Raw genomic sequence first — 16,601 nt, 5'->3', positions numbered from 1 at the left:
CATGTCTACTGTATATCCAAGCCTCTATGGTCCAGGTCCAAACATATCAAGAGTGTATATTCCATGGGAGGGAGGCATATCTGGGCACAGTTCTGCAAAGTATAGAAGAATTAATTCATTTGAGTTAGTCTATTGAATGTAATTTGAATGTGTAACGTCATCAACCATGATGTTCCAAAGAAATAAAGAGATAAAGAATCCTGTATTCAGTTTATTTTAAGAAGACTGAAACAATTATATTTCCTGTTTTTTAGCTGATGTGAAATTTGTGAATTTTGATGCTGAACATAATGTACATACCTGCACTGCAAAAGTAAAACTGAACGAGCAAATTTCTACAGTTTCAAGGGATAGCATATTTGACAAACACAGTCACGAATTTAAAATCTTGTAGCCAGATTAAATATAGAAATCCCAGTACCTTTTTCTGGGTTCAGGATAGCCGGTGGGGGTAAATTCAGACATTCTGTCTGCTTGGTAAACTCTTGCAGCTCCTCAGCAGTCACCTTATTTCTCCGACCTGAGAGACAGAAACAGTATAGTTAAAGGGACTACACAGTGCAACAGGACATATCTATTGTGTATTCATGTACGGTAAGTTCAGTTATTTCATTAATATCGTGTATTTTATTTATACTAGAAGACTACACTCTTCATTTTGCATTCTGGCTGTGTTAGTGGTCTGCAATTGTAGGGATGACTGAGATGGACTGACTCAGTCTAGAGATTGTTCCCATCCGCTTCTGAAAGATTAACCTAAGCAGTTGTGAAATCTTAGGTAAAGGAAAAAAAGTTGTTGTTCCCTGCAAATAAAAGTACACATCAGATAGTAAGACTACCTTTAATCTGACATTTAATCTGATGAGTAAATTATCTGATGCCAGTGAAAGTCAATCTTGAAATCACTCTCTGAAAGTACTTCATAAACTCTTTTGAATGTAAAACTGCTACATTAATTTTATATGTGAGTATTTATGCATGTCAAGTCTTACTCAGGAGCTGGAGACCACGATAGTCATTTCCTTGATAGATGCCTTCTGAGTAGTGAACGAGGCAATCGGGGCAGCCAGTCGTCAGAAAGATGGATTTAACTGCGGATACATGGTTGCATAAACATACCTTAGTGTGCAATACGTGAACACAGGGTCCAAATACGTTTGTGAGTCAAAATGTTTGTTTAACATGTTAAATAAATACTGCTCACCCATAACGATAGTGCTGTTTTTCATCGAAGTCATCTTAGTTCTGACAATAAAGCAGGTGCCATGCCTTTGATGAATAGAATATTTTAACAATTAAACTGTGTGATAAAATAATCTAAAGTCTGGACAAAAAAACTTACTGGACATTTGAAATTATTGTAGTTTGGAATAAATGAATTTTTTTTTTTTTAAATGACACTACATGATATGTGGGTTTAAAATTACATTTTTAGATAATGAAAAATATTTAGGTCATCGCTGTCGTTTTCAGGAGCGAACTTCACCCAGGCACTTTCCACAAGCTTCTCTGTCTGGTTTTTGGAATCTATGAGGTTTGTACTTTCTGCTGAAAGTATCCACCTGCCCACCACCTGAAACAGACAGTGTCTACCTCAGTTGCTTAACATGACACTGACTGATTTTAAACAAACAAAAAAGTTCCAGCATTGAAAAAATGAGAATGCAGTGTGTCTTACCTGGTCATTTTCCTGGATTTCAATAGGTTGGGTAATATTCTCACAGTTGGTCACAGGTGCTGACTGTCCTCTTGATAGAAGACCGATCAAAGCCACAGCAACATGAATAAACCCCATCATTACTCCACTCTTTTCCAAAGAAGTTGGATCTCAGAGCAGCATGAAGTTGATTTTGTGAGCCTCAACTTAAAGTGGTGCGCTGAATGTGATTGGCTCAATTTGGTGAACTTTAGAAGAACATTTCACAACTCCATTGTTTACATAATTATAGTAGGGGGGCAGGATGGCACGTAGGTAGGTAATGTTCAGCCGTCCTGATTTTATAATCAAGGGACATCTGTTCTTAGCAACAGCAAAATATGTCTGTTGTAAGACTTATGAAATGAAGTTGGAGAGTCTGCTGAGGGTGGACGATGACAATGAACTGCAAGCTAGAGGTACACAGGATCATATTCAAAAAGACAGCAGAAAGATGCAGCAGTGACACAAATGAGATATTTGTGTTTTCATGTCTAGAATTTAAAACTGATTTCAAAGTCTTCATCTGTTATTCATTTCATCGTAACAATCTTGTGACTGTATTTGTTCACACAGTTGTTTTCTGTTTGATTTTGTTGGGTTGTTGTGGTGTTTTGGTGCCATTGAAGAGCTGATTAAATTTTGGGGGAAATTCAACCGAGGAACTGCATTCTTCATCACTCTTTCCATTTATTTCAACATTGCAAGATGCATTTTTGTGAAAAACAATACTTAGCCAATCAAAACAGCCAAACATGGAAGATTTATGATGCTCCACCACAATGTGTAAATTCTTTATTCACCTGACATTTACTTGTTTCTTGGGATCTATCCAGTACATTGTGTCAACTGCAGATGCATACGGAGTGGAACAATTTCATAATTTGAAGAAGAAGAAGGAGAAGAAACACAACTTTATTATCCCTCTTGGGGAAATTATCTTTTTACTTTTACTGATGCATTTTTACAGTATGAACATGCATTTTTACAGTGCAGTATTTGTTAGTACAGGCCCCTGAAACAAACACACAACAAACACCAGGGGCCTGTAAGCATGCAGTCAATACACACACAGTGGGAGGCAGAGTGATGGGTTGCAACTTCGGGGTGTACCCAAAGAAAGCAGCTTTTGGGGGGACGGCGCCTTACTCAAGGGCGCCTCGGCAGTGACCAGGAGGTGAGCTGACACCTCCCGCTGTCAGCTCACACTCCGAGCATGGCTGGTGGGAGCGAGAATCGAACTGCCGATGTCTGATCATAAGGTGTCCGTGCTACCACTGAGCCACTGCCGCCCCCCTGATTGGGCAATAAAATTTCAACTGTTGCTCAATATTGTTTTTATAAAACAGACTTTGATACGTATTATCACTGAAGACATGGAAAAGCTTTCTCAAAACATTTTAATATATATATATATATATGTTTGGTCTTGGTTTGCTATCAGTTTATTCTTGTTGCTTTCTGTATGTGTATAAGAGTTGGACTTCATTTGTAAATTTGTTGCTAAATATTAAAATGAACATTTTTTAATTAAAACATGTACAGTATATAAGAAGCATAGCAATTTAAGACATTCTTCAGGTAACTAGTCTATAAAGGTATGTGACCTCCACTTATGAATGGAAAAAGTGTCAAAATGAAGCATTTTGTCATGTACAATGATTTTTGAGATGGATAAGAATGATCAATGATCAATGATAAGTTCAGTTTACAAATATATCAAAAAATGTATCCAGGACTCTTGCAAACTTTTGTCCCATCTTACTCTCGAGCAGAGCATTGTAGTCACTGAGCCCATCGGAAAGAAGGTCATCTATTGGGCATTTTTCTGCGTACATAAACATTAAAAAGTCCCAAATCAACATCTCTGTGTGATATTATGAAGGTATAGCATGTGTAGATCGGTTAAACTTCTCACCTGAGTTTGGGTCCGTCATTATAGGAGATGGCATCTGAAGACATTCTGCTTGTTTTCGTAACATCTCCAGAACAGAAGGTGAGACAGTCTGTCTCCTACCTAGAAATTAAGATGTCATAAGATTTTCCATTCAAAATAAAAAAAAACCTAATAAACCTAAAGCCTAGAGTTTGGGTCTTTTACTAATCTTTGGACTGATGAGTATATATTTCTTACTGAAAAGAAAAAGGCCAGTGAACTTGTCTTTGCCAGAAATTATTTCTTCATAAACAACCAGACAGTCTTCACAGTCAGTTGTCAGGAAGATGTCCTTTAGGTAGAAAGGTTGTTCTGATAAACGTGCAAAAAGGAAATGACAATGAGTGTTTTAGAATGCTGCTCTGAAGACAATTCATTGTGGGTTATTTCACCCACCAATGAGCATTGTGCCATTTTCAAAAGTCACATTGAAAGACAAACTCGCACACTGGAAGTACCTGTGAGGAGAGAGTAATGGCTATCAGAAATATTCAGTACAGAACTATCTTTACAACAACATGTGTGTTTTGTATATTTATAAAGGGTGAATTTTATAAATTATTAAAATGACAACAAACATATGCCTTCAGCACTGTGTGGTTTGTGAGGATTTACGTTCTATGTGTCTGAATGAAATTGAGGATGTTGGTCTGGGGGACTGCACTAATGTTCATCCAGACATTGGTTAAAAGATGGCCCAGGGACCGGCTCCCTGGGATATTAGAACTGCCACCAATGTACAGCCAACTCCCCAACATCTGGAAAATACAAACAGTACACAGAATGGTTTTTAACCTTTGGACCTGAACCCTTTGCAAGGTCATGGAATTGTTTCTTATCACATAATTTTATCAAAACAGACCAGGAGAGCTGAACATTCAAAAGTGCAAACAAAAAGCTTAAAATAGAAAACATTTATCAGTCATAATATTGCAAATTAATATTTAATGGCTTTTACTATTCAGAATCAGAATACTTTATTGATCCCCGAGGTGGAAATTGCTTTTTGTAGAGTTGCACTGCTCCAGCTAATATGAAAGGAAGCAAAGAAAAATCACTTACTACAATATACTATCCATATATCAGAATAAATAACAGACTAAATAAAATCACGTGATATGTTAAACACACACACACACACACAGGGGGCCTGTAAGCACGCAGATGGGAGATAGAGCGTTGGCCAACTCCTTCATGGTATACCCCCAATATAACTTATAAAGAAGCAGCGCCTTCCTCAAGGGTACCTTGGCAGTGCTGTGTGTGAACGTGTGTGTGTGTGTGTGTGTGTAGGGGGCTGTGCATACAGTATATACCTGTACATGTGTTAATATAAAAAGCAGAGTGGAAAAATAATTTCCCTTCAAGGACAAATAAAGTAGGTTGTAGGTTTCTTCTTCCTTTTCTGCAGCAGTGGGGGGTTTGGTGCCTGGCTCAGGGGTGCCTTGGAAGTGCCATAAAGACTGAAGTCCAGGCAGCTCCTGCACCACCCCAGAGTGAGGAGCTGTATGGTTTGATGGCCACAGGCAGGATTTCCTACAGTACTGAATAGTGCGTTTGGGTTTGGCATTTCACACCGTATTACATAGCTGCTTCAAAAAACACAAGGAAAGTTTTTCGAATTTACAAGCAAAATATTTTGATTTTCAACTAAAAAAACCCCCAGCAATCACCCAGGAATTGTGAACCCAAACACTGAGTTGAAAAGAAAGCGTGATTTGTAGAAAGGGCAGTCAGTTCCTTTGAAAACGGCCTTATCTGTCAAACTGCGTAATTCTGGTACGCCATTGTTGTAGTTTCACATCTTTTAGGCAATCCACACTAAGAGTATGTGCATTCATTTAACATGAGGAGCTGGTTAAATAATGCTCCGCATCCTTTGACAAGGGAAGACACACCTCTATTCATTTAGTCCAAACAATTCATCTGTTTGTATTTAGTATTACAAGATGAAAGACAAACAGAAACACAACATTTAAATATCTTTATCAGATGGACTGAATAGTAGGCACTTGAGATGCAAAGTAAGGCATGTGTGTACTTACGTCTTCTTTGCTGGGAGTTATTGGTTTAACCAAAGTCTCACAGTCACTTAAAGGAACCGAGTGTCCACATGAAAGCAGAATCAGCAAAACGACAGAAACACACTTCATCCTGCAGCTAGTTCTACTGTTGCTCATCTTTTCTCTCACTACCACTTAACACAACCATCGCTGGAATTCACCGTCTGTTTAATCAGAGATAAACGAGAGACTTTGACCTGTTTGAGGAAATAATGCACCATTCAGCTCAAATACAGAAGTGGAAGCTCTATGCTAAACTTGTCATAATCTTTAAATTGGGCTCGAATGCAGTTAGTCAGTACTAGATTTACCTTTCTTTTGACATATAGGATTTTCAAATTTTGCTGTTTCATGTCGGAATTTTTTTTTCTTTCTAATAAGTCAAAGTCATGAAGTATAACATTGAAAGCGGTATTTATTATCCCAACCTCAGCCAATAATGACACTCATACTGCTCACTGTATACATGTCATAAAATAAACATCTGAAAAGATTTTAGGTTTTCTGGAACTTTTCCGCACTGGCTTGTGGTCGTTTACAATATGCTTTTGTGTGAATGTGTACAAGGGGTCATTGATCAGTCTGTGACCTTCGGCAAAGTTTTAAGTAAACAACTTATTTTCTATTCGGTAACTAAAATTTGGAGGAAATGCATTGTAATGGGCATGTATCAAATAAAAATACAGTATTTAAGTACTCCTTTAACATTATATTTTTCTGTTAATGTAAAACCATAGCAAATGTTTTCACACTGTACTGGTAAATAGACAATACTATTATTAAACTAATGTTTTATAGTCACAAATAAGCTTTCGTGGTAAAGTTTTAGAGGTGTTATGAAAGCACTGTAAATCTTTTACATGAGGAAAGATAATCATCAAAAATGTTTCTTTGTGGTAATGTTTGACAAGGAATTACAATACATTTCTGATTGGATTTTTATAAAGATCTTTTCCAGACAGTATGACCGGTGTGGTTTTGATTTTTTTAAAAATTCACTTAGGTACATCTTGTCTACGTCATCCATTCAGTCATTAGTCAACCAAGAACTCAATCTTTTAACACATTCATATTTTTCATTCATAAAGAGAAATTCCTCAGAAAAATGATGAATCCTTGGAAAACTAACATGTGAAGACTTTACTATTGAACAATTTACTACTGGAAAAGTCACAAATATACATTTCACCTAAAGTATTTTTTTCTAAACATAAACTGTTCTACACTATTAGAGCAAAATGACAACAAACAAGCAACTGAAAGAGCTAAATCTGCTGATACTCCTGAATATATGGTGAAAACATGTTCCAGAAACACTGAGGAGTAATAAACTGACTGATGTTTGATGTCAGCCAGCCACTGGAACGAAAATGAAGTAAAAAGATGGGGGGAAAAGGAAAAGGAACTCCTCTCCATGCATTTTTTTAAACTGATGGTTACGATAAATGACATCGGTAAAGAGAATTGAGATTGATGGAGATGAGAGTGACAGGAGGCATTGATCACTGTGCCGCTTCCTGGTTTTCATGCTTTCATCTTCTCCCCTTTGTTCTTTCTCATCTTAGTGGTAGGAGGCCCAGAAAAACAGACAGGCTGACAGAGGGAGGACAAACTGGAGGTGTTGATCTCTACTCCATGGCTTCCTGGTTCTCTTGGTCGGCACTGATCTCCTCGCTCGCCTCTTTGCCCTCCTTGCTCCTCTTACTCTTCTTGTGTTTGTGTCTCCGGTGACTGTCGGCATCCTCGCTGTCATGTCTTCTCCTGCTACTGCTGCTAAAGGTGGGGAGGAGAAGAGGGATAGGCCATTGATTTGGGGTTAAGAAAGGTACTATACAAATGTCATTATTATCGTCATTTCAGTGGACGACAAACGTGGACTCTCTTCCTAGCTGGTAACATTAACTGAGCTGTAGCCGGTGAGCTAATTACTCTAACGTGATTGTCCACAACTCCTTTTGATATCTGCAGCTGATTTGTTTTAAAATGATTTTATACGGCTAGCAAAATTCTCACTAGTCGAAAATTCATGCTAAAGACATTTGACTGACAAAATAAAGTTCTATTACAATCCTTACATTTCAGCTACATATCATGTGAGGGCTTTGAGAATGACAATTTTGCTGATGTAGCGCTATTTTATGTACTATAAATGAGAGGATTATAAATCGATATAAATAAACTTGCTGAGATGTTTGTCTTCTTTTCAATCTGATTACCAGTCTTACTACAGCTTCATTTTATTTATTAAAGGATTTTTTAAGAGAGCATTTTCTTTATTCACCTGCGAGATGACTTGTGTCGTCCTTCTTCTTTTTCTCGATGTCGCCTCTCTCTGTGTCTTTCTTCTTTCTCTCTGCTCGCCCGGTCACGATGTCTTTCTCCATAACCACGCTCCTGGTACTCACGGTAACGATAGCGTTCCTCGTCACTACGCAGTCAAAAGGACAAGAGGTTCAACTTCACTGTCGTTAGTGCATGGACAAAATTTACAATGTGAGTTGAAGTTTAATATGATACTCATGGCAAATATATCCTCTGTTTGCCTAAATATAGGTTTCTGTAACATTTTGTGGAACTTGGATTTTTTTTTCCTACAGGGAAGTTACAACAACAGCAGAAAATGTTGACTTACAAAATAGTAAAAACCCACATTTCAAGACCTCAACTCACAATATCTGCCAGAGTCACAAAATAACCTCGAAATATCAGTGTTCTTTTGCTTCACCCAAATTCACTTGACAAATTTCCTCTGAGGACTTTAAAATCTGTACAGAGTAATCTCTACCCTTAGAACCTCAAACCTTTTGACAAAAAAATCCACAAAAACCCTGACAGGGAAGAAAAGGAGAAACTTCTGGGAAGGACTTCAGACAGGGGGTCCTTCAGGACGGCAAACATGCGATGTTTCAAGTTCCTTTACCTGGTGTAACTAATAGCTGAGGGGCTGTGTTCCCTCTCTCTCTCCCGCTCATGTGTCCTCTCTCGAGGTCTGTCTCTCTCCTTGTCTCTCTTGTCATCTCGACGGGAATAGTAGTCCCAAGGTTTAGAGTTATCCATCATGGGGGCCCAAGGAGGAGGCCCACCTCCAGCCATGGGTGGAGGATACGCACCTGAAAAGGGTAGCAGACAATAGCTGATGACATATTTTGTGTTACAATAATTAGCAAGCAATGTAACAAACTGTCTGATGAACAGGTAATATAGGGGTCATAATGCCATAATTCTGTTTTCACATAAATTGCTGTGATTTGTCCAAATATTTTTGTTTACATGTCAGTCACTCAAAGCAGATTACACAACTAAGCTTCACACCTTGAGGGAATGGGTAGGAAGGTACGGAGCGTCCATCATAACCTGCAGGGTGAGCACTGTGGAAACAGAAGAAAGACAAGAGGTTGCGGTGAGTGTCTTTCATCTACAGCACATGTATCAAACTCAAGGCCTGCGGGACAAACATGGCTGGCCACATCATTTTATTTGACTCTCGAGAGCTTAAAAGGTCTAATTGTCTTAAAATAAATAAGACCATAAACTACATTTCCCATGATGCATGCCATTTATGTTGCCCATGAAGTAACAGCTTCCCACCACTGGACTGCAGTGTTTCCGTATTGATGCAAATTTCCAAACAAGTGGAATTAAGAAGGACATAGAATGATTCCAAAATGTCCATAAAGAGAAAAGTTGACGCAGATTTTTTTCAAGAAAGAGGGCAAGGCGAATACATGTTCACGCTTCAAAGTTTGTCTTTTGCGTTGTGAAGCAGTGGTGGTTGTCAAAGAATAGAAAATACCAAATAGAGCTAAGTATGCTTGTGAGCTTTAAAGAAAAACACCAAATTATGCCAGAATTAAAACATAAACTGCGATTGCAGCAGGATATGTTAAGTCTGCAACTTAAAACAATGCAGCAGTAAAAGCTACAGTAACTATATTGTTGCTGAAGAAATTTCCCAAGTCTTTTTCAGAGGGTGGATTTTTGAGAAGTGCATGCTTAAGGTTTGTGAGCAGGTGTGTAACAACCAGATATAGACTTTTAAAAATGTCAGTTTATCAGGAAACACCATCGCAGACCGAGTTAAGGAACGAGCAGAGGATCTAGCAACACAGCTGTCTGAAGAGACACAAAGCTACATAACTTCTTCATTAACTCTTAATGAAAGTGGAGACAACGCAGCTATCCATTTCTATTAGAAGCGTGAAGTCGGACCTTTCTGTCACTGAGGAGCTGTTGGATGTGGCTGCTATACATGGGATCACAATGGGTCGGGAAAGAATTCTGAGAGTAAAAATGCATTGCCCTGGGGGGATTAAATACAGATGATGCACCTGCAATGTGTGGAGGAAAAGTGGGTTTTGTTGGCCTAATTAAGGAGAAAATGCAAAAAACTAACGGCCATATGCTTCTAGTAAAGTACCATTGTATTATCCATCAAGCAGCTTTGTATGGGAAGTCGTTTACGGATTATATCGTGACCACCATCATCAAAACAGTGAATTTCATTTGCGCGTGGGGCCTAAATCACTAGAAGTTCCAGCTGTTCTTGTTCTTCCTGTTATATGTCTATATTTACATATTATGTTTGTATGGGTCATTATGCAACAAAAATATCTACTTAGAACTGAGTCACATTGCCGTGGTTTTTATGAAACAAAACTTTCTGTAAAGCTGTAATATAGACTTTTTGATTTGGCAGTTTTCAATGACTGATGAATAATACTTAATGTCCTTGTGTTATTATTTGGCTGCACGTTAAAAAAAAAGTGGACAACTTGATTCTGTGCTTCACACATCAGCTGTTTTACAGTGTCAAGCGATTTAGTGAGAGTACTTAAAAATACCGAATATTCAGAGCAGGTAAATGTGTACTGAAGAGGCAGTGTCTATTTTAGCATTTGTATTCATGTGTGTTACCTCTCCAGAGTGGGAATGATGGCAGGTGGGGGCCCACTGGGTGGAGGAGGAAAACCAGGAGGAGGGACAGTAATGGGCAACCCTAAAAGTGAGAAAGAGATCATAAAGATCAAAAGGAGCAAACAGAGAATGAGATGAAATGGTTTCTTAAATTTAGATATAACAAGAGCAGTTACAAAAGAAAAAGTTCATGAGGAACTTACTGGGTGGAGGGATGAGTGGGGGTGCAGCGCTAACATTTGGTGGAGGAGGAAGGAAAGGAGGAGGTGGGATGTTAGGAGGAAGTGGTCCAGGAGGGAAGAAGGCAGGTATCTTAGCTGGAGTTGGCTCAGCATCTGTTTGTTCAGCGATCACCTGCAAAAAAAAACAGACAGGAGAGTTATGGATTATGAATTGGAATTTCAAGTAAAAATACTGTTGATAATCGCCCAGCAAGAATCGATCACCCCTATCACTGTAAACTCATGCTCAATTAAAAAAATTTAAAAAAAGCCTAAAAGTAGCCTAATAGGCTGAAATTAAGGAGCAGACCCCTGCATAGACGGCCCTCTTCTTTTACTGCTTGGGTTGAGAAATGGGAAGTAAGGAAGGAAATGGAAGAAAGAGTGGGGAGAAGTAAAGGAGGACAAACTGGCCGCAGAGTGCTCTCAGACGGAAAGTGTGTGTCGCTCCTGCCCACCTGGATGTTGTTGCCATCCAGATTGTGTCTGCGTCGCCCTTCAACCCTGCTGATGGTGGCCGTCTGCCCGCCAATCACATCTATGGTGCCACTCGTTTTCCTGGGAAATTAATTTAGAAAATAAAGATAAAATGACACCTTCAGATTCACATCATTCCATTCCAGAAGGTATGAAAATCAACAGCGTACATTAACCAAATATCAAAGAGACAATAAGGTCTAACAATACAGTCAGTGAATTCAAATATAAGACTACGACCACATCCAAACAACAGATGGATTATTTCAGGTATAAATACTTTAACAATCTTGCAGCAGAACTTTGACCGAGGACATCTTAAATTACCCAAATCAACTTGCCTTGAGGAAAAATGTATCTAATAATGACTGTCAAAATAACCTAAAAACTACTTCACCATTTTTGTATAACTTCATGTTACCTAACCCTATCAACCCTAACCCTAACACATCAATACCAATGTATGTGCAAAAAGCTAATATCTGCTACATATATCTTTTATATATCTAAGTCAATATCAATAACTTTGAAAAACAATACAAAAAAGGTTTTCATTTTCTATCAGTAGATATTCATAAAACGAGTCACTAAAACCATCACAATGATTGTATTTTCAGACATTTGGATCATTAACATGATCTGCGGGGCTTTTAAAGCATTTAAGAATAAGTCGAGACTTGTCCTGTTATTATTCTAGCATTAAGAATGTTTATATCGAGAGAATAAATTATCAATTTAAGCGTTGCAAAATGACCTCTTCATTTGAAAAAATTCCCAGTTTATACGTCATCGAAACAGCGAGCTGTATTTAGCAAACGTGTGGTCATAACCTCCTATTTATGTCAACTTTTTATGACGCTAATAGATCAGTGACCCCATAAAGACGTACACATGGGCCATAAAGTATATCTGGTGGTTGAAGACAGCACCAAAAGTTTTTCTACAGTCATGGTCAAGGTCAAGAATAATGTCAGGCCCCTTTTTAGCTCTTTTATACATTTCCCCATCAGTCCCATTCCACAATGCAGGGACAAGGACAGACCCACTTACGTATAATACGACATGTCCGGAAGAGGAGGGCCAGTCCACTGAGGGGGAGAGATCCTACCATTTTGAAACAAAGGACAGGGGTAAAGGAAATGAGAGTAACATCATCCCTCACACCCACATACAAATACAGCTCATAGGATGGTAACCTATTTTAAACACAGGGACCACTGGTTTATTTTAACCAGGTCTGTTTCCTGAACATGATGAGCTTAACACAAAGATAATTTCAATGTGCAGTTTCTATTTTAAAAAAAAGACTTATCACACAGATCAGCCTGATGTGTTTCATATGTATTTTCATATGTATCCATATACATTTGACATTTCCCATCGACTTCATTTTATTTCAATGTACATCAAAAAGCATTTGGGTGAAAAAAGTAGTAGTTAGTGGCGTTTTGCACACATCACTTCTGTTGGCAACTGCAGGTGTGTCATATTATCAGACATCTTGAGTGAAGATAAGAGGTGTTACCTGGTAACTTGAGTGATGGCGGACTTGTACAAGCTTGAAGGAGATGTGAAGTCTGGCTTTGAGGTGTGAACCGGCAAACTGGACAAGTCCTTCTCATTGCCTGTCCTGCCCTGCTGGACCTTATATAGAGACAAAATATTTGCTGAAAGTGATCATCTAAAGTAAAGATAGCTAAGTGATTTATTTATTTATTAGCTTGTTTAGTTTCTTTTTTTTTGGACATGTAATTACAAGACTTCACCACCTTCATCTTATTTGCAACATCAACAACATCTGGAAAAAAAGGGCTGATGGTTATAAGCCGTTTGGCTTGTGTAGTAGTAGCATTTTATTGCATAAAATCCTACGATGCTGAAGGCAGTTTCTGCACAGCATTCTAAAAAGCTAATAGGTATGTATGAAATTAAAATATGTTTAGGTTTGTTAATGCCCTATTAATTACAGGGTAAATAGTAAGATGTCAGGACAAGGGTGAGATCATCAGAGAAACAGTAAAACAGCATGTACAGGGAGCATTAATTTTATATTCTCTTCATAATAGTTAGAATGCTGGACGGGTAAACGGAACAAATTTTATAATCCCATTTGTTAAAGGCTTATCTATTCAAGAAGTTGACAAAGTGCTCTGATTATAACTGCAAGATACATGCTTAAGGACAGCGTGGTCTCTCACAGTGATCTTGCTGGTCACTGAGCTGACGTTGGACACCTCCAAGCCCATGCGCAACCTCTTCTGTTTTTCACAGTAAGCTTTCCATGTGTCCTCATTGAAACCATAGTTAAAATAGTCAGACAGATCGGCTCCTATATGGACACAAACACACAGTCAATAAAATAGTCTGAAATACAGAACATGCCTAAAAATATACAGCAACATCTTTCTGCAGCATTACAAAGACAGACCTGGCTTTCTCCAAGGCTTCTCTTCAAAAGACTCCATTTCTACTTCCTGCACAGGAACCCCATTAATGCTTCCAGGTGCATCCATGTCTACTCCCTTCAATTTGGTTCCTAGTTAAAAACAACAACATAAGATTCACACAGTTTATCAAATACTTGTTGCAAATAATATCAATGGTCTGGATATTCTTCAGAGAACACAGCAGAATAGTACACAAAACAAAAAAACCCACTGCTTTTCAAAAGGGAACAGCAAGAAGTTCAAGAGTGATACCTTGTCCATACGGTCTGGAGCCTGTTGACTTTATGTTGAGATTGACAGGTGGAGCTCCATATGGTCTGGAAGGAAATCAATTCCAAACTTGTCATATGCATCATATGTGTGTGTACAATAACAAGATTAACTCCAGTTATAGTTCTAACATCCACCACAGGTGTTGTCTTTTTTCCCATGTCTGTTTGTTTGGTGGTTGGTTTTGCAGCACACAAAAAAAACAACTGAAGGAATATCCATTAACCTTTTTGGGAGTATGGGTCTTCGTAAAACCTTTAGGATTTCTTTTTCCAAGATTGTTTTCTAAATGTTCCTGAACGTAACGTATGGCTTCTGATGAAAACACTTAGGCTTGCTACTATAAATGTGTGTATTTTGGTACCGCTTCAAATAAAATCATATGCAAAGTGTTTTACATGTTCGACCAATTTCAAGAATAGACAAAAATGTACATACAAACACACAGAGTTAGTTTATTCTCAGTAGACCACTATTAGTATAAAACCTACATATATTGTGGTGCTCCAGTTTTTATGTCTCCAATGGTGACACGGACATCATCATCATCATCATCACTGTCACTGTCGCTGTCTACATCCTCACCAGCACCTTCGCCTGTTGTCTAACAGACAGGATGGACAATAAAAGACATGAGCAGTTGTCAGAGGGACAGAAGAAATACTGAGGGAGGAACAAGACAAAAAATGTGTGTATGCGAGTGACCCACCTCAGAGGCCACTCCATTCCCCATAGGATGTGTAGCAGCTTCCTCTGTTGAAGCTTCAGCTGGTGTACTATAGACAGAACATAGCATTAGAAATAAAGACACATATTATAAACATATTCAGACACTTAATATTCATTTATGAATATCACCAGGACCTTAAAAGAGAGACCAGTTTCATCATACATCCTGTATGAGGGCTAAAAAAATGTTAAATTGGGGGCTTAAAGTGAGAAAAACCTTGTTTCATTTTTAACACTGGCTCTTCATCTCGAGAAGGTAGAGGTATAAACCTTCATGTAGAGACGGTTTTCTGATGAGCTTATCTAAAGAAATTTACAACATAACAATCTTTGGTCACTTATTTGATTTATGAACATTCACAAAAACTTTGGTGAATGGTGTCGTTTAAAATAGTTTAATCAAGTTAATGCTATTGAAATGGATGGGAACAGATGTTATACCCGACTGCAGCATTCAGTTTGGCTTCTTCCTCTTCATCTTTGCTCTCAGATTCATCTGAAACAATATAAAATGACTGTAAAACAGCTATAGTTGAGTCGTTGGATAATAAACTTTAACTTTATAAACGCAAATTCAGCAGAAATCTTCAGCAGTGTTTATTAAACTTTAATATGGACTCTTGAATTTAATAATCTCCGGATGCATCTTTCGATGTTGTTGTTTTTTTATTTTATTTTTATACTACTGTCGCTACAAGACGTCGATGCACTCAAATGATAAACAGGCGCTGCTAAATTAGCATCTATGCTCACTCCGTTGCTAATCTTCACATAATTATAGACAATTACGTTGGTTAAAAGTTTACCAACATTAAAAACATCCACTGCTGCTTGTAACTGTTTCTGGTGCGGTCCAGATGAGTTGCAACTGCGAAAATTTGATCTTTTAATTGAATATTTTACCTCCATACAACCATTCCTCCTCCTCGTCTCCAGCACTGGCATCAGCGCCGCTGGTTTTGTCCCCTTCTTCTGCAGACATGTTGCCTTAACGTCGAACAAAGACAACGAAAGAACTCTTTCATTAAAAAAAACCTACTCTTGAATGACAAACGCACCTTCTTTTAACGTTTCACTTCAAGGGGGAAACGCGATTTGTAAGAAAAAATTATGCCTTCATGTTCAATTCTAACATATGCTAAGTTGTATGTACCCGGAAGAGATTGTTGTCGTCTCCTTAAGTTCAAAGTGTTGCTCTATAAACCACAGCGCCCCCGTGAGGGCAACATACGTTATATATTATTCTGTCATTTTCTAAACCCGCTTCATCCGTTTTCGCGGGTCGGGGGGGTGCTGGAGGCTATCCCAGCCGTCTGGGGGCGTGAGGCAGGGAACACTACGGGCTCGACGCCAGGGCACCGCAGAGCCACATATAGGCACAGACAAACACGCAAACATACAGTCACACCTAAGGTCAATTTGGGAACGGCCAATTTACCTGAAACGCATGTTATATATCATTCAACCTCAAAATACAAGAGCATATATCAGTTAAGATATCTGACAGAACAAAGTAAATAATTGTGCATATGAAGCATCCACATAATGTCCGTTTGTCCAGTCTACAGGGACTGTAAGGTCAGGGAGAATAATCTGAGTCACTACGGGAAAAGTAACACATGTAGGGCATTTACAGGCACAGCACATGCTGTTTATACATTAAAAATCCCTAAGAAAATGTGTAAAAGTACTGATTTTAGTACACTAATTTTATGTACTCCTGGGTAATTGTACACAACAACACATCATACAGTATTAGTTGGTTATTTTGAATTAAGTGGAATGTTGTGGTCTATAAGTATGACGGTATAACCCAAGTAGATTTACCTCAAAATTTCGCCACAGCTT

At 38.3% G+C, this 16,601-nt stretch overlaps 1 protein-coding gene across 3 annotated transcripts; it reads right to left on the bottom strand.

Moving 5' to 3' along the window:
- Window positions 1-3,614: 3,614 nt before the first annotated feature.
- fip1l1b (FIP1 like 1b (S. cerevisiae)) lies at window positions 3,615-15,907 on the bottom strand. 3 transcript variants are annotated; one of them, XM_068322179.1, is made up of 20 exons: window positions 15,657-15,907; window positions 15,195-15,249; window positions 14,734-14,800; window positions 14,516-14,628; window positions 14,007-14,071; window positions 13,736-13,843; window positions 13,506-13,636; window positions 12,833-12,951; window positions 12,358-12,411; window positions 11,289-11,388; window positions 10,813-10,963; window positions 10,610-10,691; window positions 9,008-9,063; window positions 8,616-8,805; window positions 7,977-8,123; window positions 5,678-7,468; window positions 4,248-4,390; window positions 4,029-4,090; window positions 3,831-3,944; window positions 3,615-3,713 (listed from the first exon to the last, which is right to left on the bottom strand). In XM_068322179.1, exons 1-16 carry the CDS (start codon window positions 15,733-15,735, stop codon window positions 7,324-7,326), a joined length of 1,662 nt encoding a protein of 553 aa, XP_068178280.1. In that variant the 5' UTR covers window positions 15,736-15,907; the 3' UTR covers window positions 3,615-3,713; window positions 3,831-3,944; window positions 4,029-4,090; window positions 4,248-4,390; window positions 5,678-7,323. The 3 variants fall into 3 exon arrangements, with proteins under 3 accessions (XP_068178280.1, XP_068178282.1, XP_068178281.1); XM_068322181.1 differs by having other exon boundaries at window positions 5,678-7,465; XM_068322180.1 differs by lacking the exons at window positions 4,029-4,090; window positions 4,248-4,390.
- Window positions 15,908-16,601: the final 694 nt, after the last annotated feature.

The sequence above is a fragment of the Antennarius striatus genome, chromosome 8 (genome assembly GCF_040054535.1).
Source record: "Antennarius striatus isolate MH-2024 chromosome 8, ASM4005453v1, whole genome shotgun sequence".
NCBI classification, from domain to species: Eukaryota; Metazoa; Chordata; class Actinopteri; order Lophiiformes; family Antennariidae; genus Antennarius; species Antennarius striatus.
This window is presented reverse-complemented; position numbering and strand designations above follow the sequence as displayed.